The 22,225-nt window shown below is 67.7% G+C and overlaps 4 protein-coding genes across 10 annotated transcripts; 1 reads left to right on the plus strand and 3 right to left on the minus strand.

The window, feature by feature from the left end:
* Nucleotides 1-1,619: 1,619 nt before the first annotated feature.
* Nucleotides 1,620-4,946, minus strand: ARF3 (ADP ribosylation factor 3). Its single transcript, XM_050983837.1, has 5 exons — nt 4,859-4,946; nt 3,891-4,070; nt 3,669-3,779; nt 3,458-3,582; nt 1,620-2,588 (listed from the first exon to the last, which is right to left on the minus strand). Exons 2-5 carry the CDS (start codon nt 4,036-4,038, stop codon nt 2,427-2,429), a joined length of 546 nt encoding a protein of 181 aa, XP_050839794.1. The 5' UTR covers nt 4,039-4,070; nt 4,859-4,946; the 3' UTR covers nt 1,620-2,426.
* Nucleotides 4,947-7,819: 2,873 nt separating this feature from the next.
* On the plus strand, nt 7,820-9,626 carry WNT1 (Wnt family member 1). The gene is made up of 4 exons (XM_030230414.2): nt 7,820-7,920; nt 8,179-8,432; nt 8,620-8,885; nt 9,138-9,626. Exons 1-4 carry the CDS (start codon nt 7,820-7,822, stop codon nt 9,624-9,626), a joined length of 1,110 nt encoding a protein of 369 aa, XP_030086274.2.
* A 5,932-nt stretch (nt 9,627-15,558) lies between these two features.
* Nucleotides 15,559-17,043, minus strand: DDN (dendrin). Its single transcript, XM_050983828.1, has 2 exons — nt 16,760-17,043; nt 15,559-16,685 (listed from the first exon to the last, which is right to left on the minus strand). The coding sequence occupies exons 1-2, from the start codon at nt 16,927-16,929 to the stop codon at nt 15,656-15,658; spliced, it is 1,200 nt and encodes a 399-aa protein (XP_050839785.1). The 5' UTR covers nt 16,930-17,043; the 3' UTR covers nt 15,559-15,655.
* Nucleotides 17,044-17,798: 755 nt separating this feature from the next.
* On the minus strand, nt 17,799-21,874 carry PRKAG1 (protein kinase AMP-activated non-catalytic subunit gamma 1). Of its 7 annotated transcripts, none has more exons than XM_050983826.1 (12): nt 21,418-21,869; nt 21,252-21,336; nt 20,441-20,544; nt 20,285-20,366; nt 20,151-20,209; nt 20,005-20,050; nt 19,865-19,919; nt 19,653-19,779; nt 18,890-19,055; nt 18,745-18,782; nt 18,476-18,622; nt 17,799-18,385 (listed from the first exon to the last, which is right to left on the minus strand). In XM_050983826.1, exons 1-12 carry the CDS (start codon nt 21,421-21,423, stop codon nt 18,287-18,289), a joined length of 1,014 nt encoding a protein of 337 aa, XP_050839783.1. In that variant the 5' UTR covers nt 21,424-21,869; the 3' UTR covers nt 17,799-18,286. The 7 variants fall into 7 exon arrangements, with proteins under 7 accessions (XP_050839783.1, XP_050839782.1, XP_050839781.1 ...); XM_050983825.1 differs by having other exon boundaries at nt 20,441-20,577; XM_050983824.1 differs by lacking the exon at nt 19,865-19,919 and having other exon boundaries at nt 19,653-19,864; nt 20,441-20,577; nt 21,418-21,874.
* Between the last annotated feature and the right edge of the window lie 351 nt (nt 21,875-22,225).

The following is a 22,225-nucleotide window of genomic DNA, read 5'->3' on the forward strand; positions in this document are numbered from 1 at the left end:
GGAGTTAGGGGACAGAAGAATGCTCCGGACCGGCCGCTGCCCCGGTGCCCGGTGCCACGCGGGCGCCTGCGCTCCGTGGGGACCCCGGCGGGCACCTGAGTCCGCCCCTGCCCGGGGACCGTCCCGGCGGCTTCGGCCCACACCGAAACGGGGCTCCGGGTGAGGGTCAGAGGAGGGGCAAACCGGAGGGTCCGGGCGGGGGTCCGGGCCGGGGAACGCGCCCCGAGCACCGGTTGGGTGCAGCCCCCGGTGTCCTGGCGCCGCCGGTGCCAGCAGGCGGCAGCACAGCCCGGGGAAACCGGCACCCACCGGGGCCCAGGACCCTCCCCGGGTCCAGACCCCTTCTGCAGCACCCCGCTGGTCTGGGTCATTCCTTCTCTTGGCACCTCTGCAGCTCTTCCAGCCCCGGCTGAGCAGGACGAGGGAAGCCGAGCCCCGGGCCCGGGCTGGCTGGAGCTCGGTGTGACGGAACCCGGCCCAGAAGCCCCGTCCTTGGGGACACCCAGCCTTTAGGGCAGAGCTGGGAACACGGGAAATCCCCCGGTGCGGCGGGGTCACACCGGCACACCGTGGGCAGCCGGGATCCCCGGCCCCGTGCCCGCGGGGATGGCCTCATTTGTGTCACCGGCCCCGGTGCCACTCCAGGACGGTGACGACGTTGACGCCGGGTGCAGCTCCCGGACGACGGCATCGGCACGCCGGCCCCACCGGCGCACCCACATACCAGCCTCCGTTGCCGAGAGGTGGGGAAGCCGGGCTGGCGGCTGGGCCCGGGGCGCTAATGGGATTAGGGCCGCCGGGTCAGCCCTCGCCGCACAAAGCCGTCGGTCCAGCCGGTGGGAACGCGTCGGTGCCGGCTCCGCTGCTCCCGCCCACCGGGAAGCCCCGGTCATCCACACTGAGCCCCCCGGTGGAGCTCCCAGAGCCCTGGTCACCCCCGGTGCGGCTCCCCAGTATCACCTCCACGGCCCCCAGGCCACTGCGGGGCACGAGTCACTTGCACTGGAGCTCCCCCATGTCATCTCCATGGCTCCCAATCCACTGGGGAGCCCTGGTCACCCCATTCTGGGCCCTGGTGCTGGCTCTGGTCACCCCATTCTGGGCCCTGGTGCTGGCTCTGCAGCTCTCCCAGCCACCAGGGATCCCCCACCACAGCCCCCAATGACACAGACATGGCCAAGAGCCCCCCAGCCACCAGTCCAGAGGGGACAAGGGGATGGGATGGCAGTGCTGGCCCCAAACGCCACTCAGCCCCCCCTTAACCCATAAGGGGGGGGTGACATGGGGAAGGGGTGACAGGAGAGGGGGCCAAGTCCCACTTGCGCCCATCCCAGCACTGGCACCGTCCCCACGCCCCAGCTGGGATTAGCACTAATGGGATTTACCATTTCATCCAATATTCCCCTAAAGATGAGCCTGGGAAGGGGGGGAGGCCCCCTCACCTCCTGCCAGCCCCACCTCACCCCCTCCCCTCCCCTTAAGCTCTTTCTAATTAAAGCCAGCCCAGGGCTGTCCATCACCGTCCCCCCCGCGGGACCCCCACGCTGGGGGGGCTGCGGAAGAAGAGACGAGGGGCAGAGCTACATAAAACATGTTTAATATCCAAGGGGGGGGTCAGGGGGGGTCAGGGGAGGTCACCCACCGTCTCAGGCTCAGGGGGGGCTGGGGGAGGATGGGGGGGCTGAGAACACACGTCCCTGGACAGGGCAGAGCCGCAGCGACACGTCACACCAAGCACAGACCAGGGGTATAAATACGGTGCTGGGGAGGGGGGCACAGTACGGGGTGGGGGGGACACTGTCCGTCCGTGAGGGGCAGGGACATACAATCACTATGCTGGCATGGGGGGAGGAGGGGGGCAGGTGGCCAGGGTGAGGTGGGGGGCACGGCCAGGGGGACCACAGAGGTCCTGGCAGCCCTGTGTCCCCCCCCACTCTGTGAGGGTCACGCTGCGGGAAGGAGACCTGCCTCGAAGTGACATGGGGGGGCCGGGGACGTGTGGAATGCCCGGAGGGGGCACACGGGGCCGGGAGGGGGTGCTGGGAGGGAGGGGGAGGTGTATAGTCCCAAATCCCCCCCATGGCCCTGCTGCCCCCACATTTGGTCCAGAGGAAGGCGAGGGGTGCAGGGACATGCATGGGGACGGGGATGTCCCCGGCCCCCCCAGGCAGGGCAGTGCTGAGGTGGCCCCCCCCAGCCCCCATCCCACCCTCCCGGGGCTCTGCCCCTGCCCCCCTGGGCGTTATATAGAGCTCTAATTCCACGCACGCACACACGAGATCCGAGGGGAACCAGGGGGACCCCAAAAAAAGGCGAAAAACCCCACAGCAACCGGTGCCAGAAGAAAGCAAAACCCAACCGGGGCAGGGAGGGGGCGGCCGGGGGGGGCCCTGGCACGGCCCAGGGGGGGCACAGTGGTACCCCCCTCACTTCTTGTTCTTGAGCTGGTTGGCGAGCCAGTCGAGGCCCTCGTAGAGCCCGTCCCCGCTGGTGGCACAGGTGGCCTGGATGTACCAGTTACGGTGGCGCAGGGAGTGCAGCCCCAGCTTGTCCGTGATCTCCGCTGCGTTCATGGCATTGGGCAGGTCCTGCAGCACACAAGGGAGGTCACAGGAAGGGATACCACCCCTCCACGGGGGCTGGCACCAGCCCTGATGCCATGGGGGTGGGCACAACTCTGCCACAGGGGACCATCATCAGCCCTGATGCTACAGGGAGGAGTGGGAATGTGCCATGGGGATGTGAGACACCAGCCCTGACACCACAGGGATGGCCAGAGCTGTGTTAAAGACCAGCCCTCGTGCCACAGGTATGGCTCCAAGGGCCACCATCATACCTAGTGCCACAGGGATGGCTCTGGGGGCCACCATCATACCTAGGGCCACAGGGATGGCTCTGAAGGCCACCACCATCCCTGGTGCCATGGGGATGGCTCTGGGGGCCACCACCATCCATGGTGCCACAAGGATGGCTCCAAGGGCCACCACCATCCCTGGTGCCACAGGGATGGCCCTGGGGGGGCACCATCATCCCTGGTGCCGTAGGGATGCCTTGGGGGCCACCACCATCCCTGGTGCCATGAGGATGGCCCTAGAGCCATCCCCTGGCACCAGGGGTAGTGGTGCTCCCCATGCCATCCCTGTGGCATGGTTCCAAGGGTCATCACCATTCCTGCTGCTACAGGAATGCCCTGGGAGGCACCACCACTCCTGGTGCTACGAGGGTGGCTCTGGGGGCCGCCACCACCCCTGGTGCCACGGGGATGGCCCTGAAGGCCACGACCACCCCTGGTGCCAGGGGATGGCTCTGGGGGCCACCACTTAGCCCACTTAGCCCTGTCACACAACCTCTTTGACACCAGCCTTGATGCCACAGCACGTCCTACACCAGACAGCTGCCCTGATACCCCGGGGATGTCTCAGTCCCACCACAAGGCTCTCTCCACCCCCAGACCCACCTGCTTGTTGGCAAAGACGAGGAGGACGGCGTCCCTCAGCTCATCCTCCGCCAGCATCCGCATCAGTTCCTCCCGCGCCTCGTTCACCCGCTCCCGGTCGTTGCTGTCCACCACGAAGATCAGCCCTGGCCAGAGGAGACGGCACCATCAGGGGCTCCTATGGCCAACCCTACTCCCCGAGTCCCCCCATGCTGTCCCCTGAGACACCTACCCTGGGTGTTTTGGAAGTAATGCCTCCAGAGGGGCCGGATCTTGTCCTGCCCACCCACATCCCACACGGTGAAGCTGATGTTCTTGTACTCCACTGTCTCGACGTTGAACCCTGCGGGGAGCGACAGTGGAGGGAAACTGAGGCACGGGCAGCCACCAGCCCCTTCAAAGGAGCCCAGATGGGGAGCGGTCTCTGCTCAGTGCCCCTCACAAGCCCACCCACCGATGGTGGGGATGGTGGTGACGATCTCCCCCAGTTTGAGCTTGTAGAGTATGGTGGTCTTCCCAGCAGCGTCCAGCCCCACCATCAGGATCCGCATCTCCTTCTTCCCAATCAGGCTCTTCAGCAGGTTCCCGAAGATGTTGCCCATGGTGACGGCGGTGCTGGCTCCGAGGCCGGATCCTGCGGGGGCATGGGGCAGGCTGGGGGAGGCCCTGAAATCTGCAGGGGTGGAGCTGAGGGGTCCCCCGTGCTTGGGGAGGGGGGCGCTGCAGGAATCGGGGATCCTCCTGTCCTCGGGGGATGAAGGGCTTGGGGGATCCCAGGCAAGGGGCTGGGGAGGGGGTTGTGCACTGCACGGAGGTGTCTCTGTGTGCAGCTCAAAGATGGGGATGCTGAGCCGCCCCTCGCTGCACGCTGCAAAAGGACAGCCCAGGGCACTGCACTGGGGGAAACTGAGGCAGGGCTGTCGCCCTCCTCGAGGGGAGCAGAGCCCCCCCGGACCCGACCCCTCCTCTGCACCCTCAGCTCCGCACGATGCCCCCATCACCGCAGCCTTGCCGAAGGGGGAGGCCCCCACCGCCCCTTTCCCCGCCACCGCAGCGCGCCCCTTCCCCCCCAGAGTGTGCAGCCCCTGGGACCCCCGAATTCACCGCTCCCCCTCTTCACCACCCCCCCATGCCAGCGCGCCCCCAAAACCCCCGCCTCTCCACCCCGCACTGCGCCGTCCCCCCCTTGCGCATCGCCCCCCGCCCCCGCCCGCCGCACGGCACCGCACCGCACCGCATCTTCCCCCCGCCCCCCGGTACGACCCCGACCCGCCGGGGCTCCGTGCCCCCGCCGCACCGGGCACTCCGGCACGCGCTGCAGCCCCCCCCGCGCCGGTGCGGTGCCGACCCCCCCCGCGTAGCCCCGCACACCCCACGGCGATGACCGCGCCCCGCATCCCTGAGCGGTGCGGCCCCCCGCACCTGGTGCCGGTGCCGGTGCCGGTTCCGCCCCCGCCGCCGCTGACTCTGCACCGCTCCCGCCGCCGGAAGCGGAGGCCCCGATCGCGCCGATCTCGCGAGAGCGCCCGGTTAACCCCCCCCCACCTCCCGCCGCTCCGCACCGCTTCCCGCACCCCCCCCCCCACCCCTGGGACCGGGGGCGCGCGCGGGGAACGGCGGAGGGGGGGGGGAGCGGGGGGTGCAATAGCGAGAACCGCGGGGCGTTACCATGGCAACGGCTGCAGCAGTCAGGGGGGGTGACGCTGAGGGGGAGTCCCCGTGTGTCCCCCCCGCCCCTCCATCAGCCCGGTCCTGGGAGCACCGGGACCGCACCGGGGGGGCCAGAGCCTCGTCCGAGGGAGAGCCGCACCGGCGGGGCGGGATGGGGATACTGGGAGAGCGGGGTCCCGGGTCTCCCGCCCCCGCCATGAGCACCGGAGACGCAGAGTTCCGACCGGGGGTGGGGGGGTCCCTGTGCTTCACGTGGGACGGGGACCCCCACACCGTCACGGGGGGACAGGCCGAGCACCCCCGCACCGTGCCGATGTCGTCGGTACGGAGGCTGCCCTGGTTCTCGCAGGCGGGGCAGGGGCCGGGACCGGGTGCGGGGAACTCGCGGGTGCTTCCCACGTCCTTCTGTCCCCGTTGTACGCTTGTCCGTCCCTGCTCTGCGCCACGGGACAGGACGGATGTTCCCCGCTCGCAGGCAGGTACCGGCGGCCATCCCGGGGTTGCCGGGGAGCACCGGCCACCCCGACGGCTGCGGGAACTGTTCCAGCGGCACCCCAGGACTGGGGGGGATACCGAGCACCGGGCCGCCGGGCCGCCGTGGGCTGCAGCAGAGAGGGGATGGGGGGAACGGGGGCTCGGGGGCTCGCACTCTCTCGCGGGCAGAGAGTGCGAGGGCCGGAGAGTTCCGGGATGGAGCGGGGGAGGCTCGGGCCGTGGTTGCGCGCCCGCCGCTGGTGGCACAGCCCCGGGCAGGGCCCTCCCAGCCGCGCCCCGGGGCCTCCCCGCGGCCGCTGACCTCAGCCCCGGGAGCCCCGACGGGGCGGAGGCCCGAGGGCGTGGACACGGCCCGGCCCGGCCGGGAACCGGGGCGGGGGAGGCAGGAGCGCCGTGCTGGAGCAGACCCCGGGTCGGCCCTGGGTTCCTCCCGGGCCGGGGGAAGGGGTGCGGGTGGGTGCCGGTGCTAGCCCCCCACCCCCGCCGCCGTCCCGGGCTTTGTCCGTCCTTGAATTAAACTGGTGAGCGGCGGCCCCGGGCCGTGACGGGCCAGCGGGGCTAATCCGGCCCCGCATGACTGGTCCGGGGAAACCGCGGCGGGGGGATTACCCCCCCCGGTTCCCGCCCCAACGGGGGACTCAGCTCAGGCCCCCCGGCCCGACGGGCCCCGCACTGGAGACTTCACACCCACCCACAACCGGCCCGGGCGGGGGATGACGGGGACAGTCTTGTCCCAACCGAGACCGGGCCAGCACCAGCCCTGCGTGCCCGTGTTCTGGCCGTGGGCACGTCAGGTCTCCCCCCGCCAGCATCCGAGCACCCCCTGCCCTTCCTTCGATCTGCGGTCCCTCAATCCTTCCACCCCCCGGTCCGTCCCTACCTCCGACACCTGGTACCGGCCCAGACTGGGCGCTCCGGGGCAGCGGGAGCCGTGCGGGGCCGTGCCGCGCCCACGCGGGTTGTAGACACCGTGGGTGTCCACAGGCACGTTCACGGGAGTCCGGGATGCCACCGAGACAGCCCGGGACAACCCGGACTCGAGCGGCTGGGAGAGGCTGTAGCCCCGTTCCACCGGGCACGAACTAGGACGGGAGAGGGCTCCGTGGGCTCCGGAGGGGCTCCCAGCAGCCCTGACGGTCCGGGTCCCTGGGGACAGCACGTCGCGTCCCCCGGAAAGCCGGCAGCCCCAGGACGGTGTCCCCGGCCTTTCCCGGGACTGTGGTCCCCGTGCCCCCTGGGTTGTCAAGGATCTCTGCCTCCCCCGTGCGCCCGGGACTGTCCCGGGAGATCCTGTCACTCCTGCCCCTGTGCAACCCGGGCTGTCCCGGGACATGCCGGGCTATCCCCGTTCCCCGCTCCCTCCGTGCGCCCGGAGCCGTCCGGGGCCGTCCCAGGTTATTCCGGGACCAGCTCCTCCTCGCGCCGGGAGCTGTCGCGGGCCGTGCCGGGCTCCCCCCGCCGGTGCCGGTGCCTGTAGAACGTGTGCGCGGGGCGGCGGGGAAGGCGGGGGGCGGCAGCCGGGAGCCCTGGGCACGGGGCCGGGGCGCAGCCACCCGCCGGGCTAATCCGGGCCGTGACGGACAGCCCCGGCGCCGCCGCTCCCGCCGCCCCGTAAGAGATGCCGCAGCTCCGCCGCTCCCCATTGTTAGGGCGAGGACGCGGGGAGGCCCCGCGCGGCGGGACCGGCCCACGGGGACCCTCCGCGCCGCCCCTATAAGAGGGAAGGGGCTGGAAGATGCTCCCGGGTGCTGAGCGCTGTGCACCCGCCGCGCCGAGCCGAGTCCAGCCGTGCCGGCTCTCCGGGGAGCTGCCGGTACCGACCACCGGCACCGGGTACCGCGCACGGACCGCCGAGAGCCAGCAGCGGTACCGACACCGAGTACCGCGCACAGAGTGCCGAGCACCGGGTCCCCAGAACCGGCACCGCGAACGGAGCGCCCGACGCCGCGCTCCAGGGCCCGGTCAGCGTGCGCTGGGCACCGCACCCCCGACGCCGCGCCCCGGCCACCGGCTGCAGCCCGGTGGCGGCGGCGGTGCCGGCCCGCCCGCCCGCCCGGCGTTCCCCGCGTCCCCCCGCGGCCGTCCTCATCTCGGAGCCGCCCCGCGCGTCCGGAAACACGCGTGGATGTAGCGGCCGGGCCGGGGGCTCTGCGGCACCATAAATACCGGGACGGCCGCTCGCCCGCGCACTCTGCCGGGGCTCCCGGGTCCGGAGCCATGCGCGCCGCCGCGCTGGGGCTGGCGCTCCGGGCACTCTGGGCTCTGGCCCTCTCCTCCCTCTCCAACACGCTGGCAGTGAACAACAGCGGGCGGTGGTGGTGAGTTGGACAGCACCGGCACCGGCAACGGTACCGGCACCGGGGTGGTGAGGCGGGAGGGCGGGGCTGGCATAGGCACAGCAGGGACTGCCCTGTACACAGGGACGGGGCGTGTGGGAGGACACAGGGCTGCGACCCCCTTTGGGATCCCTACAGGGGATGCTGCAGTCGCACGGAGGAGCCTGCAGGGAGGTTGAGGTGAGGAGGGAGGCGCTGGGGACCCCCTGCTAGCAGTCACCATCCCCACCTGTACCACAGGGGCATCATCAACGTGGCCTCGTCCACCAACCTGCTGACAGACTCCAAGAACGTGCAGCTGGTGCTGGACCCCAGCCTGCAGCTGCTGAGCCGAAAGCAGCGCAAGCTGATCCGGCAGAACCCCGGCATCCTGCACAGCGTCAGCTCCGGCCTCCAGACTGCCATCAAAGAGTGCAAGTGGCAGTTCCGCAACCGCCGCTGGAACTGCCCCACCTCCCAGGGCCCCAACATCTTCGGCAAAATCGTCAACCGGGGTGAGGCTGGGGGGGCAGCACGGGGGTCCCCCAGACCTCCTCCATGCACCCCCAAGTTGGGATGCTCAACAAAGTGCCCCTGGTTTGCTATGGGGCATCACCAGCTCATCGTGATGGAGGGTTGGGGGTGCCAGTGGGTACCCCCTCCCCATCCTGGCAGCATCCTGAGGCCCCGCTCCCTCCACAGGCTGCCGGGAGACAGCGTTCATCTTTGCCATCACCAGTGCTGGTGTGACACACTCGGTGGCCCGGTCGTGCTCGGAGGGGTCCATCGAGTCCTGCACCTGTGACTACCGGCGCCGTGGCCCTGGGGGACCTGACTGGCACTGGGGGGGCTGCAGTGACAACATCGACTTCGGTCGCCTCTTTGGGAGGGAGTTTGTGGACTCCAGTGAGAAGGGCCGAGACCTGCGTTTCCTCATGAACCTGCACAACAACGAGGCTGGGCGCATGGTGAGGGCACCGGGGGCTTGGTGAGGCACTGGGGCAGCACTGGGGTGGGCACAGAGATGAGCATGCCCACCAAGACCCTCAGCCTGTTCCCATGTGTGTGTTGGGAACAGTTGGAGATGGGTTTTGCACTTGTCTTTGGGACAAGTGATGTTTGAGTGATGTGACAGTGCAGAAACAAGGGGTGTAGGAGCATGGTGATCTCCAGGGGGTCTCAGGCTGCTCACAAAGCCCCAAATTCCCCTTTCCTTCCAGACGGTCTTCTCGGAGATGCGCCAGGAATGCAAGTGTCACGGCATGTCGGGCTCCTGCACCGTCCGCACCTGCTGGATGCGGCTGCCCACCTTCCGTGCCGTGGGTGACGTCCTGAAGGATCGCTTCGACGGCGCTTCCCGCGTCATCTACGGCAACAAGGGCAGCAACCGGGCGTCGCGGGTGGAGCTGCATCACTTGGAGCCTGAGAACCCGGCCCACAAGCCCCCCTCGCCCCACGACCTCGTCTACTTCGAGAAATCCCCCAATTTCTGCACCTACAGTGGGAAGATGGGCACGGCGGGCACGGCCGGGAGGTCCTGCAACAGCTCCTCGCCGGGGCTGGACGGGTGCGAGCTGCTGTGCTGCGGGCGCGGGTACCGCACGCGCACCCAGCGCGTCACCGAGCGCTGCAACTGCACCTTCCACTGGTGCTGCCACGTCAGCTGCCTCAACTGCACCAACACCCAGGTGCTGCACGAGTGCCTGTGAGCTGCCACGGGACCACCCTGCCCAGCCCCGGAGGGGGTCTGCGCCACCCACCCCCCATGACGGGTGCCCGGCTGGATTGAAGGCACCTATGTGTGGGGGTATGGATGTGTCCTAGGGACCCCCATCCTGCCATGGGTGGGCTTAGTGCCAAGCACCTTACCGGCCACTCCCCGGCTCCACGGGGTCATTCTTGCTGTAAATAAAATATTTATTGTGGACGGTTTGGTGCTGCCACCCCCACCCTGCTTCGCTGGCCCCAGGCCCTGTTTTTTATAATTAAAATAATAATTAATAATAATTAATAATAATGATGCTTTGTTACAGGTGTCATTGATAGCCTTTAGAGAAGAATAAAGAATATATTTTTATCAGTCCTGCCCTGATTCGTGTCTGGGGAGGCTGGGGGAAGCACGGGATGAGCTGTGGGGGGACACAATGCATCCCAGACTGTGGGACGTGCTGTCCATCTATCCATCCATCACTTCTCCATCCCCTCACCTCCCCATTCCACGTCCATCAGCCTCTCCGGCTGCTGTCTGTCCATCTCTCTCCTCCTTCCCTCCGCTCTCTGCCATCCCCTCCCCGCAGACCCCCTTCCTTCTCCCGCTGTGCCTGTCTCCATCGCAGCCATTCCCGCCGCCGCCGCTCCCGGCCGGGACGTCCATCCCCACGGCTGCGGCGCCCATCACCATGGCACCTTGACTGCAGCATCTCCGATGCTGGAATTTGCCGGGGCGGTCGGGCTGGTGCCGCCGAGGCCGGGAGTCGGGAGCGGCCCCGGGAGGTACAAGACGACAGACAGGGAATGAGCATCGTCCATCACCGCTACCGGCCGGGGCTGACGGCTCCCCTCGGCTCCGGGGGAAAAGAAGGGCCGGGGGAGGGCACCGGGGTTACCGGGGCAGGGGCCAGAGGGAACAGAGATGGCCACTGGCCCCACAAACAGCCCTACATCCATGCGTGACCACAAGAGAAATGATGTGGCAAAGGGTGGGGGGGGGTGCAGCTCCGTGGCTGGCAGGTGTTCTGCTGGCATGGATATCCTCCTGGGATGGGCATCCTTCTGGGACAGACTTCCCTCCGGATGGGCATCCCTCTGGAATGGGCATCCCATCAGAACGGGCATCCTCTTGGAACAGTCCCCCCACTGGAGTGCACCCCACCAGGATGGGAATTCAGCATGCAGGACATGCCCTGAGATGGGTTTTTCCCTGGGATAAGCATCCCAAAGGGGTGGGCATAACCCCAGAATGGGCATCCTGGGGAAGGGCATCCTTCTGGGACAGGCATCCCACGGGGATGGGCATCCCTCTGTGATGGGCACCCCTGCGGTGGGCACAGGGTACACACATCCCCCCTGCACCGTGACTTCACACTTGGGGACATCAAAACCTCCCTCTCTGTGTCTAGGGGACGCCCAGCCCGGTGCCCACCTGTCCCGGGGGTCCCCGGAGTCTGGGCTCCCCCCCAGAGCCGGGAACCTCTCGGGGCCCCTCAGGCTGCGCCGCATCAAAGGCTGCGGGATGACGCTGCCACCACCCGAAATATCCCGCGGAGCCGATAGTGGAAAAGTTGATGTTTAGACTCAGAGGAGGGGGGGAAAAACACCCTGGGGGCCCCCGCTGCCCGAGCCAAGGTCAAAACACAGCCCAGCGTGGAGAATAAAATACCAAAAGGCGAGGAAAACGCCTGGAAAGGAACACAGCCCGAAATAACCCTCCGAGCATCTCCCGCCTGCCGGGTTATCTGCCTGCTAAATTCTGCTCCTGCTTCAGCATGAAAATAGCCTGTTTTCCTGCGGTAGGAGTCAGGAATATAGATAATGACATTCTTATAAGTCACCTCTGTTACTCAGCTTTTCCTGTGTGTCCTGCTGGGCACCTCAGGCAGCCGCGACCCCCAGGTGGGCAGGGGCACCCTGGGCACGGGGCACAGACCTCCCCGGCTTGGACAAATATTCCTGGGTGCTGGAAATAGCTGCTGTGGGCCAGAGCAGGGCCAGGGCCAGCAGCAGGGCCAGGGAGAGGGCGGTGCCATCCTGCACCAGGCTGTCACATCTGGGAAGCCGGGTAACAGCTGGATGGTGGCCACAAGCTGGGCCTGCTGAGGGATGGGAGAGCCCCGTTCAGGGATGGGGTGCAGGGGGGCTCTGCCTGGGGGTGTGGGACAGAGAGACAGGATGACACACAGAAGTGCAGAACAGAGGGACAGGAGTGCTTCCAGGACAGAGGAAAGATGTCATTCCCAGAAATGTGGGACACTGGGACAGGACAGTACCCAGTGGTGCAGGACAGAGGGACAGAGCCATGCCCAGGGGTGCAGGACAGTGGGATGGTGACATTCCCCAAAGTGCAGGACAGAAAGACAGGACAAAGCCCAAAATTTCTGGAGAGAGGATCAGGATGACACAGAGAGATGCAGAACAGAGCCGTGCCTAGAGGTGTGGGACAGAGGGATGGTGTCATTCCCAGAATCCAGACAGAGGGACAGAACAGTGCCTGGAGGTGCAGGACAGAGCAATTGTGTCATTCCCAGAGGTGCAGGACAGGACAAAGTGCCCAGAAGTGAGGGGCAGGAGGACCTGTTATTTCCAGAAATGCAGGACAGAAAGACAGGCTGTATCCAGAGGTGCAGGACAGAGAGAACTGTGCCCACCTGCCCAGACCCTCAGGTTGCCCCATCCCACCTGCGGGACCGTCCTCATCCCCTCCCACCTCATCCCCTGTCACCATCACCAGCGGCACAGCCCCGTCCCGGCTCCCCTCGCCTCCGGTCGATGCGGACCCACGTCCCGCCAGCTCCCGGCTTGTCCGGCCGCCCCCTCCCATCCGCCGCATTCCTCCGGCGCGGGGCCAACGCGCCCAGCAACGGTGGCAGCGCTGGCCTCTAATCCCCGGGCATGCCAGCCCCGGGGGGACCGTCGCCGTCACCCACTCCCTGATAGGTGACCAATGCCCGAGACGAACAATTAGGGACAAAGCGGAGCCGCCGGGGGCTAACGCCGGCCTTCACGGGTGCCTTGTGCGGCATTCGGCGGGTTTAATGAATTGTCCATCAATCCTTTCAGCTCCGCTCGCCCGGGCTGGATTAATCTGAGAAGCCGCAGTGGGGAAGGAGCCGCTAAGCCTGTATTTATTACTCTGCCATTGTAACTAATTGAGGTAATTATCTGTGACTCCAACCCCGCGCAACAATGCCGCATTCACCGGACCCTTCCCACCGGCTCCTCGCGCGGCCTGGGAGAGCCGGCACCGCGGGCAGGAGCGCTGGGACACGCTGGGGACGGTGGGATGGGGATGGTCAGGCGCTGGGTGTCACCAGGTGACACCGCGCTGAGGGGACACGGACAGTGATGATGGCACGCGTGGGATGTGGCATGGCCGGTGCCGGCTGCGTGTGCGGGTCACGGCTCTGCGGGGACACCGCCAACAGCAGCGTGCACGTGGCTGCAGATCTCTGGGGACACCATTGTCACCAGAGTGTCACCAGTGACACACGAAGGTCACAGCTCGCGGGGGACACCGCCAGCACTGGCAAACACGTGGATGGGGCTCCTCTGGGACATTGCATGGCCGGTGCCAGCTGCACGTGCGGGTCACAGCTCCGCGGGGACACCGCCAACAGCAGCGCACACATGGATGCAGATCTCTGGGGACACTATTGTCACACGAAGGTCACAGCTAGCTGGGGACACCGCCAGCGCTGGCACATACATGGATGTGGCTCCTTTGGGACATTGCCAACACCAGTGACACATGAGACACGGCTCTCTGGGGATGCCAGACACCACCAGTGACACACACGGGTCGCGGCTGTCGGGGACAGCAGCAGCAGCAGCACACACATGGGCACAGGTCTGCGGTGACATCGCTGTCACAAGTGACACACAAGGCTGTCAGACACCACCGGCACCCACGACACATGTGGGTCACGGCTCTCTGGGAGCACAGCCAGAGCTGGCACAGCCCTCTGGGGACACCACCGTCACCGGTGACACACGAGGGTCACAGCTCCCTGGGGACACCGCCAGCCCCGGTGACACACAGGATTGCCGTGACTCTCAGACAGCACCGGCACGGATGTCACACGTGGCTTTCGGTTCTTGGGGGACACAGCACCGCTCCCCCCGCCGCTCCCGGGGCAGCCAGGACCCCCGGTGCCCCCCGGTGCCCCCCGGTGCGATCGGTCACCGGCTGCGCGGCGACATCTGGCGGCCACAGGCGACAACGCGTCCTTCTCCGGGGGCTCCGGTACCGGGCGGGACCCCCCAGTCCCACGCGTTGACACCCCCACTGGCTGAACCCCCCGTGGCCCCGGGGGGACCCCAGGCTGCGGCGAGTTTCGGGGGCCGGCGGGTGCCCCGGGGGTGCCGGGGGAAGGCGCTGGCGCCGGCGCAGCCCGAATTAGAAGGTGATTTTCCCGGCGGGGAGCGGGTTTGGGCAGGAGCTGATCCCACGGGAAGGGCCGCGCCGCTGCCCCCGCGTCTGGGACACCCCGCGCCACGCCGGGCACCGTGCCGAGCCTGGGCATGACGGGCTGTGCTGGGCTGTGCCAGGCTGTGCTGAGCCATGCCGGGTTATGCCAACCTGTGCCAAGCTGTGTTAGTTTGTCTTGAGCCGTGCCAGGCTGAACCAGCCTGTGCCAAGCCGTGCCAAGTCGCAAAGAGCTGTTCTGGGTTTTTCCGGGCTTTGTGAAGCTGTGCTGTGCCAAACTGAGCCATGCCAGGCTGTGCTAAGGTGTGCCAAGTCGTGCCCAGCTGTGATGAGCTGTGCCAAACAGGCTGTGCCAAGTGTTCTGGGCTTTTTTGAGCCATGCTGAGCTATGCTGAGCCATGTCAGGTGGCATCAGGCTGTGCCAAGCTCTGCCAGGCTGCACTGAGCTGTTCTGAGCTGTTCCTTGCCATTTGAAGCCGTGCCAAGGCTGCTGAGTTGAACTTGGCTCTTCTGGGCTTTGCCAGGCCATGCCAGGCTGCTGTGCCAAGCTGACCTGTGCCAAGCTGTGCCAGGTTATACCAAGCTGTGCCAAGATGTTCTGGGTCATACCAAGCCACGTTCCAAACTGTGCCAGGCTGTGGCAGGCTGCATGGTGCCGTGACAATCTGTGACAAGGCACGTGGCTCATACCACACCTTGCCAACCATCCTATGCCGTGCCAGGCCATGCCAAGGCGTGCCAGGTGCCACCGTACCTGCTGCAGGACCACACCTGTGCCACAGGGGGCTGCAGTTGTCATTGTGGCTCAGGCCAGAGCCAGGTGTGGGACTTCGATGCCACCCTGGCCGCGTGCCAGGACAGGGGACACATGGGGTGACGTGGCCTTGGGGGTGCCCCCCCAGCCTACCGGGTGGCCTCGCTGCGGCAGCTGCCCCGTGCCTTGACCTCCGGGCCGGTGTCACCGGGATAATGACAGGGTCGCGCAGGGGGGCGGGGGAGGAGCCGGTTTTAAATAACGTGCAAATTGGACACGATATTTGTGCGGTTTCCTGGGGCCGCGGGGATCCTCCCCCCCCCGCAGCGTGACTAAGAGGTGGCGGCTGTTTGTGGGGGACAGTTCCCCCCCGGGTGACTCACTGGGGGTCCCCCCCCGGCCGTGACGTGGGGCTGGTGGCCGAGGGCCAGCCCTGCTGCGCTCACCTACTCATTATGGGGGATACGGGGGGAGCTGGCACGTCCTGCCCGTGTTGTGACGCACTGTGGTGGCCGCCGGGACACCCGGGACCTCCGACTGACCCCGGCACCATAACGGGGTGGGGGGGGTCCGGACACCGGGAATGTCATGGGGGCGTGCCCAGACACCTGTGTCCTTGCTGGGGGCTCCAGAGAAGCCTGAGGGGGTGATGCCCGCCCCCCCGCGACCTCACACAAACAGGGACAGAGGCAGCACGCCGGGATCCCGGAGCTTTTATTGGGGTCAGCCCGTGGGAACTCCAGCCCTGAGCCCCACCCCCGAGACCACCCAAGCTCCGCCCCTGAGAACCACACCCCGGCAAGCCCCGCCCCAAAGTGCCACACCCCGTCAAGCCCCGCCTCTCATGCAGGGGTTGGGCTGGCGGGGCCCGGGGGGGCTCCGGTGCTCTCCAGGCTGCTGCTGCTGCTGCTGTAGGCGCGGGGGTCTCGGCAGAGCCGCTGCCGGGAGCCCCCCACGCTGCTCTCGGCATCCGAGTCCGAGTCGGGCGCCGTGTGCCGGCGGATGCGGGACACGGCCTCCCGCAGCGCCTGGGCGTACAGCACCGGCCGCCGCGGCGGGGGCCGCCCGCGGGCACCCCTGCAGCCCCCCGGGCTCTGCCACGGGCTGCGGGGGCTGCCGGAGGGCTCCCGGGGGGGCGAGGCCGCAGCAGAAGAGCTGCCAACCCCGGGGGGCACGGAAGGGCTGCGAGGAGGGGTGCCAGGCCCCAGGGACGATGCCCTGGCATAGCGGACCTGCTGTCGCTGCGGGGGTGGCACGTACTGGGCTCGGACCACCACACGGGTGGCGTCAATGAGGACGTGTCCCCCCGTCCCCCGCTGCCCCCTCCCGCGCCCCGGTGCCCGCTCCCGGCCGGCTGCTGCCCGCGGCAGCGTCTGGCAGTGCCGGGGGGTACCAGGCCCTCCTGGGGACAGCTGCGTCCCACGGAGCCACCGGTGCTTGGCCTCGGTGGCCGCCCGGGGCAGTGTGTGGCTCCAGCCGGCCGGCACAGCCCCCCGGGCCCGAGGAGCCGGCGGGGGGCTGCGGGGTCCCCGCGGGGGGCGGAGCTGCAGCGTGCGGTGGGGACCGTCATAGGCGGGGGGTGCAATGTAAGGGGGGGGTCCCCCGCGGCGGGCGTGGGCCGCCTGCACCCGCTGCATGTGCACCTCGTAGGTGGGGGGCCCCAGCTTGTCCCCCGACACCGGGGGCCGAGGCGTAGGCACAGGGTGCCCCCCCCAGGGTCCACTGCCCGCCGGCCCCTCAAGCTGTCGCGGGGGGCAGGGAGTGGGGGGTACCCGGGGCCGGGTGGTGAAGTCCTGCAGGCGACAAGGGGGGTTGGAGGGCACTGGGGGCCAGGGGGGGGCCAGCTCGGCCACAAAGCGTTTCTCCAGGTACCTGCAAGACAGAGAGGGGAGTGAGGGAGGGGAGCAGGACGGACCCCCCGCCCCACCCCCGCGGTCCCCACTCACGCGTACTCCCCGGCGATGCGGCGGTAGGTCCAGGGCGGCTCGGGCCAGCAGCCCGCAGCCATGCCGGCACCCGGGCTGCAACACGCCACCGTGTCGATCTCCACCAGCACCAGCTTGGTCCGCTCGCAGATCCGCAGGCGCCCCGCACCCCGCTCCGGACCCCCCAGCATGGCCCCGGCCGACAGGGGGGTCCCCACGGCGGGGGGCTCAGCGGAGCCTCGGCGGAGCCACGAGCCCGCCCACACGCACCCACCTGCCGCACGTGTGCTCCCGGGGACCCCGTGTCCCGCCCGGTGCCACCTCGGGCCACGCTGACCCCAGGGCGGCCGGGAGACCGGCGCACCGTGGGGACCTCACCGGCCGTCCCAGGGGTGTCGTGTCGCGTGTGTGTGTTTGTGTCCCCCCCCCCCGCCCCGCGGGATCCCTTCCCCCCCTGCGACAAGCAGGCGATGGCGGGTTTGGCACCAAGCGCTGCAGCCCACGCGGGCTCCGAGCGGAGCTTAGCAACCCTCCGGCGGCGGCATGGCAACCGGCACGGCCCCCCTCCCGAGTCCCCCGGGCCCCCCGGTACCTGCCCGGCGCTCACCTCGCTCTGCAGCCTCTGCCGGACCCCGGGACTGGCACGGACAGCGACCCTGGGCCGTCCCCTCCCCGCCAGGAATGTGCCTCGCTCAGCACGGCCGGGCCTCGCGCCTCCCCTGTGGACACCGGCTGCAAACTCCGGTGTCCCGGCTGCCCGTGATCCCCTCCAGCCCCCCAGGGCACCCTAACACCCCGCTCCCCTCCTCAACCTCCCCCAGCCCTGCCCGACTCCCCCCGCTCACCGTGGTGCCCACCAGAGGGTCCCCATGTCCTGCTAGGTCCCCGTCTCTGTCCCATCCCCAATCCTGGCCTTTTAGAAAAGCCACAGGCGTAACAAACAGGGATTTAGGGTCTGGGCGAGCTCAGCAGATTCCCCCTTCCCACGGGGGGGCTACACCCCCTCCCCACACACCCCCTCCCTGGGCAGTGCCCCCCGTGCCCTGCACGGAGCCAGGGGTGGTGCCAGGTCTGTGTTTATTCGTGGTTTCTCTTCACACACGAAGCGGTGGCGGGTGTGGGCACAGCCGGGGGAACCTGGGGGGAGACCCCCGGGGGCGTGGGGGGGTCCCTGGGCCGGGTGGAGCTGAGTGGGTTTCGCCAAACCAAGGGAGAGGGTGCAAGGGGACAGGGACGGGAGGCCACACAGGAACAGCCCTGGCATGGCTATGGGTGACCCCCAGGGGGGTCAAGGGCTGCCCCCATCACCCCACACGGCTTTGGGGTGTAGGGCACAGCATGGGGGGGGGGCTGTGGGGTTCCCCCATCCAGGGAAAGGCAGCAGGGGCTGCCCCAGGGCTGGGGGTTATTGCTGGATGCTGCTGGTGAGTGGGGGCATTCCCCGGGGGTCCCCACCAGCCCAGGGGGGCACAGTGATACAGGAGAAGAGAGTGAGGGGGGGGGGCCTTGGGAGGACTGAACCCCCCTCCCTCCCCATCCCCCACTGCCTCAGGGGCCCTGGGGAAGGACCAGGGCTTGCAGGATGTCCGAGAGGGAGACGATCCCTTTAACCACATCGTTCTCATCCACCACCACCAGCCGGTGGACCTGGGGAAGGGAGGACACAGGGAGGGGCTGAGGGGGTGCAGGGACCCCGGTCTACCCCCAGAGACCCCCCCAGCACCCCGGGACTGTTACCTCAGCCTCGACCAGGCGGTTGATGATGGTTTCCAGGGTCTCGTGCTTGTAACACTTGAGGACCCCCTCGAAGTAGTGGGAGCGGTGCTGCAGCGCCCGCGTCACCGTCACGTCCAGGTTGTTGTATGTCTTCTCAGCTGCCAGGTTCTGGGGCAGAGACAAGCATTGGGGGGACAGCTGGAATTAGGAGACCCCCCCCCACCACCCCACAGTGTCCCCCCAATCCAGGATTTTCCCCCAGCCCAGGATTTTCCCCCAGCAGCACTCACAATAACATCAAATTTGGAGTAGATGTCCACCACGCGCCCTGGGGAGGGAGGAGAGCAGCTCAGCCAAGCCCATGGCACTCAGGAGGGGACACAACCCCCAAGGAGGTCACTGGGGACAGCCCAAGCAAGGACAGAACATCCTTACCCGAGTCATCGACCACGGGCAGCGCGGAGACGCGGTGCTGCACGAAGATGCCCAGGGCAACGTAGATGGGGGTGCTGGTGCCAACCACAGCAATGTTCCTGTAGGTGCCAATCTGCAGCTCCTCCAACGTCCGTGCCATGAACTCAGGCTTGGGCACCTCTGAGATCTGAGGGGACAGTGAGGGGACAGGGCTGAGCCCAGGCTTGGGGGTGAAAGCACAGGGAGCTGGGGTGCAGAGTAGAGGCATTGTGGGACCCCCAGGCAGGGGCGGTGGGGAGGGTCCACGCAGAGTTCTGGGGGTCCTCTGGCACTGCAGGGTGTGGTGAGATACCAGAGCTATGCCCACTCAGAGCTGGTGTGCAGGTACCTGGCACAGCCCAGGCTGGGGGTTTCAGAGTGACTCTTGCAGCAGCCGAAGTTTCTGGGCAGCTTTTGGCACGGCCTGAGATGGGGTCTCAGGGCAGCCCCTGGCACAGGGAGCTGGCACAGCCTGGGCTGGCACTTTGTACAGCCTGGACTGGGAGTCCCAGGGGAGCACCTGGACCTGGCACAGCCCAGGATGGGGGTCCTGGGACAACCTCGGGCACCGCCTGGGCTGAGAGGCTCAGGATAGCCCCTGGTAGAGCCCAGGGTGAACATCCTGGGGTAACACCTGGAACAGGCACCAGGCACAGCCCAGGCTGGGGGTCCCAGTGTGGCTCTGGCACAGCCCAAGCTGAGGGTCCTGGTCTGGCCCCCACCATCACCAAGGAGCAGAACTTACAAAGAGCTTGAGGAACTTGAGGATGCGTTTGTGGGTGAGGATGTAGAGAGTGTTCCCTGAGTCGGGGTCGATGACAGGCAGGCGATGGATCTTGTTCCGGATCAGGGAGGAGACGGCGTCAAACAGGCTGTGGGGGGGAAGGGAGGGGGGATTTGGGGTGTTCCTGGCAGTGCCACCACCAGCTGTGCCCGTCTCCCTGCCCCCTGGGATACCTGGCATTGGGGGAAATGCAGACCAGTGGCTTGAAGGAGTCTTGCAGATAAACCTCTGTGGGGAGAGGGGTGGGTGAGGGGATGTGGGGGTGGGACATGCTGGGAAGGGCAGGAGGCAGCCAGCAGTGACCCCTCCTCACCTCTCCACGTCTCTATTTTATGTTCCTCCAGCTCATAGATCTGCACCTGTGAGGAAGAGGAGGAGGAGAAACCCGGATCAGCCAGCCAGGGTCAGGTGGGGCAGGCAGAGCCCAACCTGAGACCCCCAGCAGACCCCAGCCCTCACCATGGGGGATTTGTAGTAGCGGTGCAGGATGTTGATGAAGTCGGTGATGGTCAGCATTCCTGGGGGGCAGGCAGGGTGAGGAGGGTCCTGCCAGCCCCCCTCAGCCCCCAGAGACCCCCGGAGCCCTCGCTCACCTACAAAACTTTGCTTTTTGCTGTCCCAGAGCGGGGCTGCCCGGACACCGTTGGTGACCAGCGCGAAGAACGCCTTCTTCACCTGCAGGCACGGGGGTCAGGGAGCCCCAAAAGTGCCTCCCCGGCCCCAAAAGTGCCCCCCCGGCCCTGGCACACCTGCAGGGATGTGTCGAAGACAACCAGTTTGGAGCTGGTGGGGATCAGGTCGTAGCAGCGATGGGATTTCATGAAGGCGGTGTAGGCACCGCGGTGAGCGTCCCCTGGGGTGGCAGCGTGAGGGGACACCCCAAGACCTGGAGAACCCCAAAACCCAGACACCCCGAATCCCGTGGCACCCCCAATTCTGGGACACCTCAAAATCCTCTGACACCTCAAATCCCAGGACACACCAATACCCAGGATACCCCAAATCCCGGGATACCCCAAACCCTGGAATACCCCAAATCCCGGGACATATCAATACCCAGGATACCCTAAATCCCGGGATACCCCAAACCCTCGAATACCCCAAATCCCAGGACACACCAATACCCCGGATACCCCAAATCCCGGGACATCCCAAACCCTCGAATATCCCAAGTCGCATTTCACTCCCAATTCCAGGACACCCAGCTCAGGGCTCCAGAACACCCCAAATCCTCTGACACCACAAATCCCAGGACACACCAATACCCGGGATACCCCAAATCCCAGGACACACCAATACCCGGGATACCCCAAATCCCGGGACACCCCAAACCCTCAAGTGTCCCCAGTCCCATTTCACTCCCAATTCCGGGACACCCAGCTCAGGGCTTCGGGACAGCCCTAACTCTGGGATATCCCCGGTCATGGGGCATCCCAAATCCTGCAACACCCAGCTCCGGGCTCCCCCAGACTCCGGGACCGGAACCCCCCGGCAGCTGCAGCCCTCGGGACACCCAAATCACCGCGTCCCCTCCCGTGCCGGGACCTCCCCCGGTATCACCTTCCAGCCCCGGGGGGCTCAGCTCCGCCGGGCTCTCGGCGGCCGGGCCCGGGCCGGGGCCGGGGTCAGGCTCGGGGCCGGGATCCTGGGGACACACGGGGTCGGGTCAGAGCGGCCGCGGTCCCGGACCCCCCATGTCCCCCCAGCCCCGCTGTCCCCCCACAACCTCCATGGGTCCCGCTCCGTCCCGAGGCGCCGCTGCCCCACTTCCGCCCGGCTCCGGCCCCGCGTTCGCCCGGTTCCCGGTCCCGCTTCCTCGCGGCTTCCGGCTCCGCTTCCGCCCGGTCCCGGCTCCGCTTCCGCCCGGTTCCTGCCCCCTTTCCGCCCGGTTCCTGCCCCCTTCCGCCCGGTCCCGGTCCCGCTTCCGCCCGGTCCCGGTCCCGCTTCCGCCCGGTTCCTGCCCCCCTTCCGCCCGGCTCCCGGAGCCAGTCCGGCCCCGTTCCCGGTTCCGCCCGGTTCTCGGAACCACTCCCGCCCCGTTCTCGTTCCCGGTTCCGCCCGGTTCCTGCCTCGCTTCTACTCGGTTCCCGGAGCCGATCCGGCCCCGGTCCCGGTTCGCGGAACCACTCTGGCCCCAGTCCGGTCCCGGTCCCGATCCCGCCGGCACCGCCCACTGACTCCCGGCCGCCGGGAGCCCTTCCCCTCCCGCCGGGTCACGGGGATGGTTGGGGGGGGGGGTTTGGGATCACAGGCGTGGGGAGCCCCGGGGGTTCGGGGACACGGCGGGACACACCTGGGGATGGTCCGGGGTGGGGGAGGTGGGACACGGCCATGGGGTCCCGGAGAGGGGCGTGGGGACACACGCGAGGGTCCCCAGGGGTGGGGACACAGCTCGGGGTGACCCAGGGCAGGGTCACTGATTTGGGGACAGAGACCTTGGCTGGGGGGACACGTGGGGACAGCAAGGAGCAGAGCAGGACCGAGCTGTCCTCGACTGAACCCGTTGTCACCGCTGTCCCCCCCAGAGCCCCCGA

Source organism: Serinus canaria, chromosome 25 (assembly GCF_022539315.1).
Source record: "Serinus canaria isolate serCan28SL12 chromosome 25, serCan2020, whole genome shotgun sequence".
Classification (NCBI taxonomy): Eukaryota; Metazoa; Chordata; class Aves; order Passeriformes; family Fringillidae; genus Serinus; species Serinus canaria.

What these genes read in the sequence shown, in the direction of transcription:
- WNT1 (XM_030230414.2), top strand. Translation starts at nt 7,820, where the DNA reads ATGCGCGCCGCCGCGCTGGGGCTGGCGCTCCGGGCACTCTGGGCTCTG. An exon ending in AACAACAGCGGGCGGTGGTG is followed by an intron (nt 7,921 to 8,178) that starts GTGAGTTGGACA and finishes CCTGTACCACAG; the next exon opens with GGGCATCATCAACGTGGCCT. An exon ending in ACAACGAGGCTGGGCGCATG is followed by an intron (nt 8,886 to 9,137) that starts GTGAGGGCACCG and finishes CTTTCCTTCCAG; the next exon opens with ACGGTCTTCTCGGAGATGCG.
- PRKAG1 (XM_050983820.1), bottom strand. Translation starts at nt 20,870, where the DNA reads ATGCGACTTGGGATATTCGAGGGTTTGGGATGTCCCGGGATTTGGGGT. An exon ending in GTTGTCTTCGACACATCCCT is followed by an intron (nt 20,367 to 20,444) that starts GCAGGTGTGCCA and finishes CCGTGCCTGCAG; the next exon opens with GTGAAGAAGGCGTTCTTCGC. An exon ending in TAAAATAGAGACGTGGAGAG is followed by an intron (nt 19,865 to 20,004) that starts GTGAGGAGGGGT and finishes CCCCAATGCCAG; the next exon opens with GTATCCCAGGGGGCAGGGAG.
- DDN (XM_050983828.1), bottom strand. Translation starts at nt 16,929, where the DNA reads ATGCTGGGGGGTCCGGAGCGGGGTGCGGGGCGCCTGCGGATCTGCGAG. An exon ending in CGCATCGCCGGGGAGTACGC is followed by an intron (nt 16,686 to 16,759) that starts GTGAGTGGGGAC and finishes TCTGTCTTGCAG; the next exon opens with GTACCTGGAGAAACGCTTTG.
- ARF3 (XM_050983837.1), bottom strand. Translation starts at nt 4,038, where the DNA reads ATGGGCAACATCTTCGGGAACCTGCTGAAGAGCCTGATTGGGAAGAAG. An exon ending in CACCACCATCCCCACCATCG is followed by an intron (nt 3,780 to 3,890) that starts GTGGGTGGGCTT and finishes CGCTCCCCGCAG; the next exon opens with GGTTCAACGTCGAGACAGTG. An exon ending in TCGTCTTTGCCAACAAGCAG is followed by an intron (nt 2,589 to 3,457) that starts GTGGGTCTGGGG and finishes TGTGTGCTGCAG; the next exon opens with GACCTGCCCAATGCCATGAA.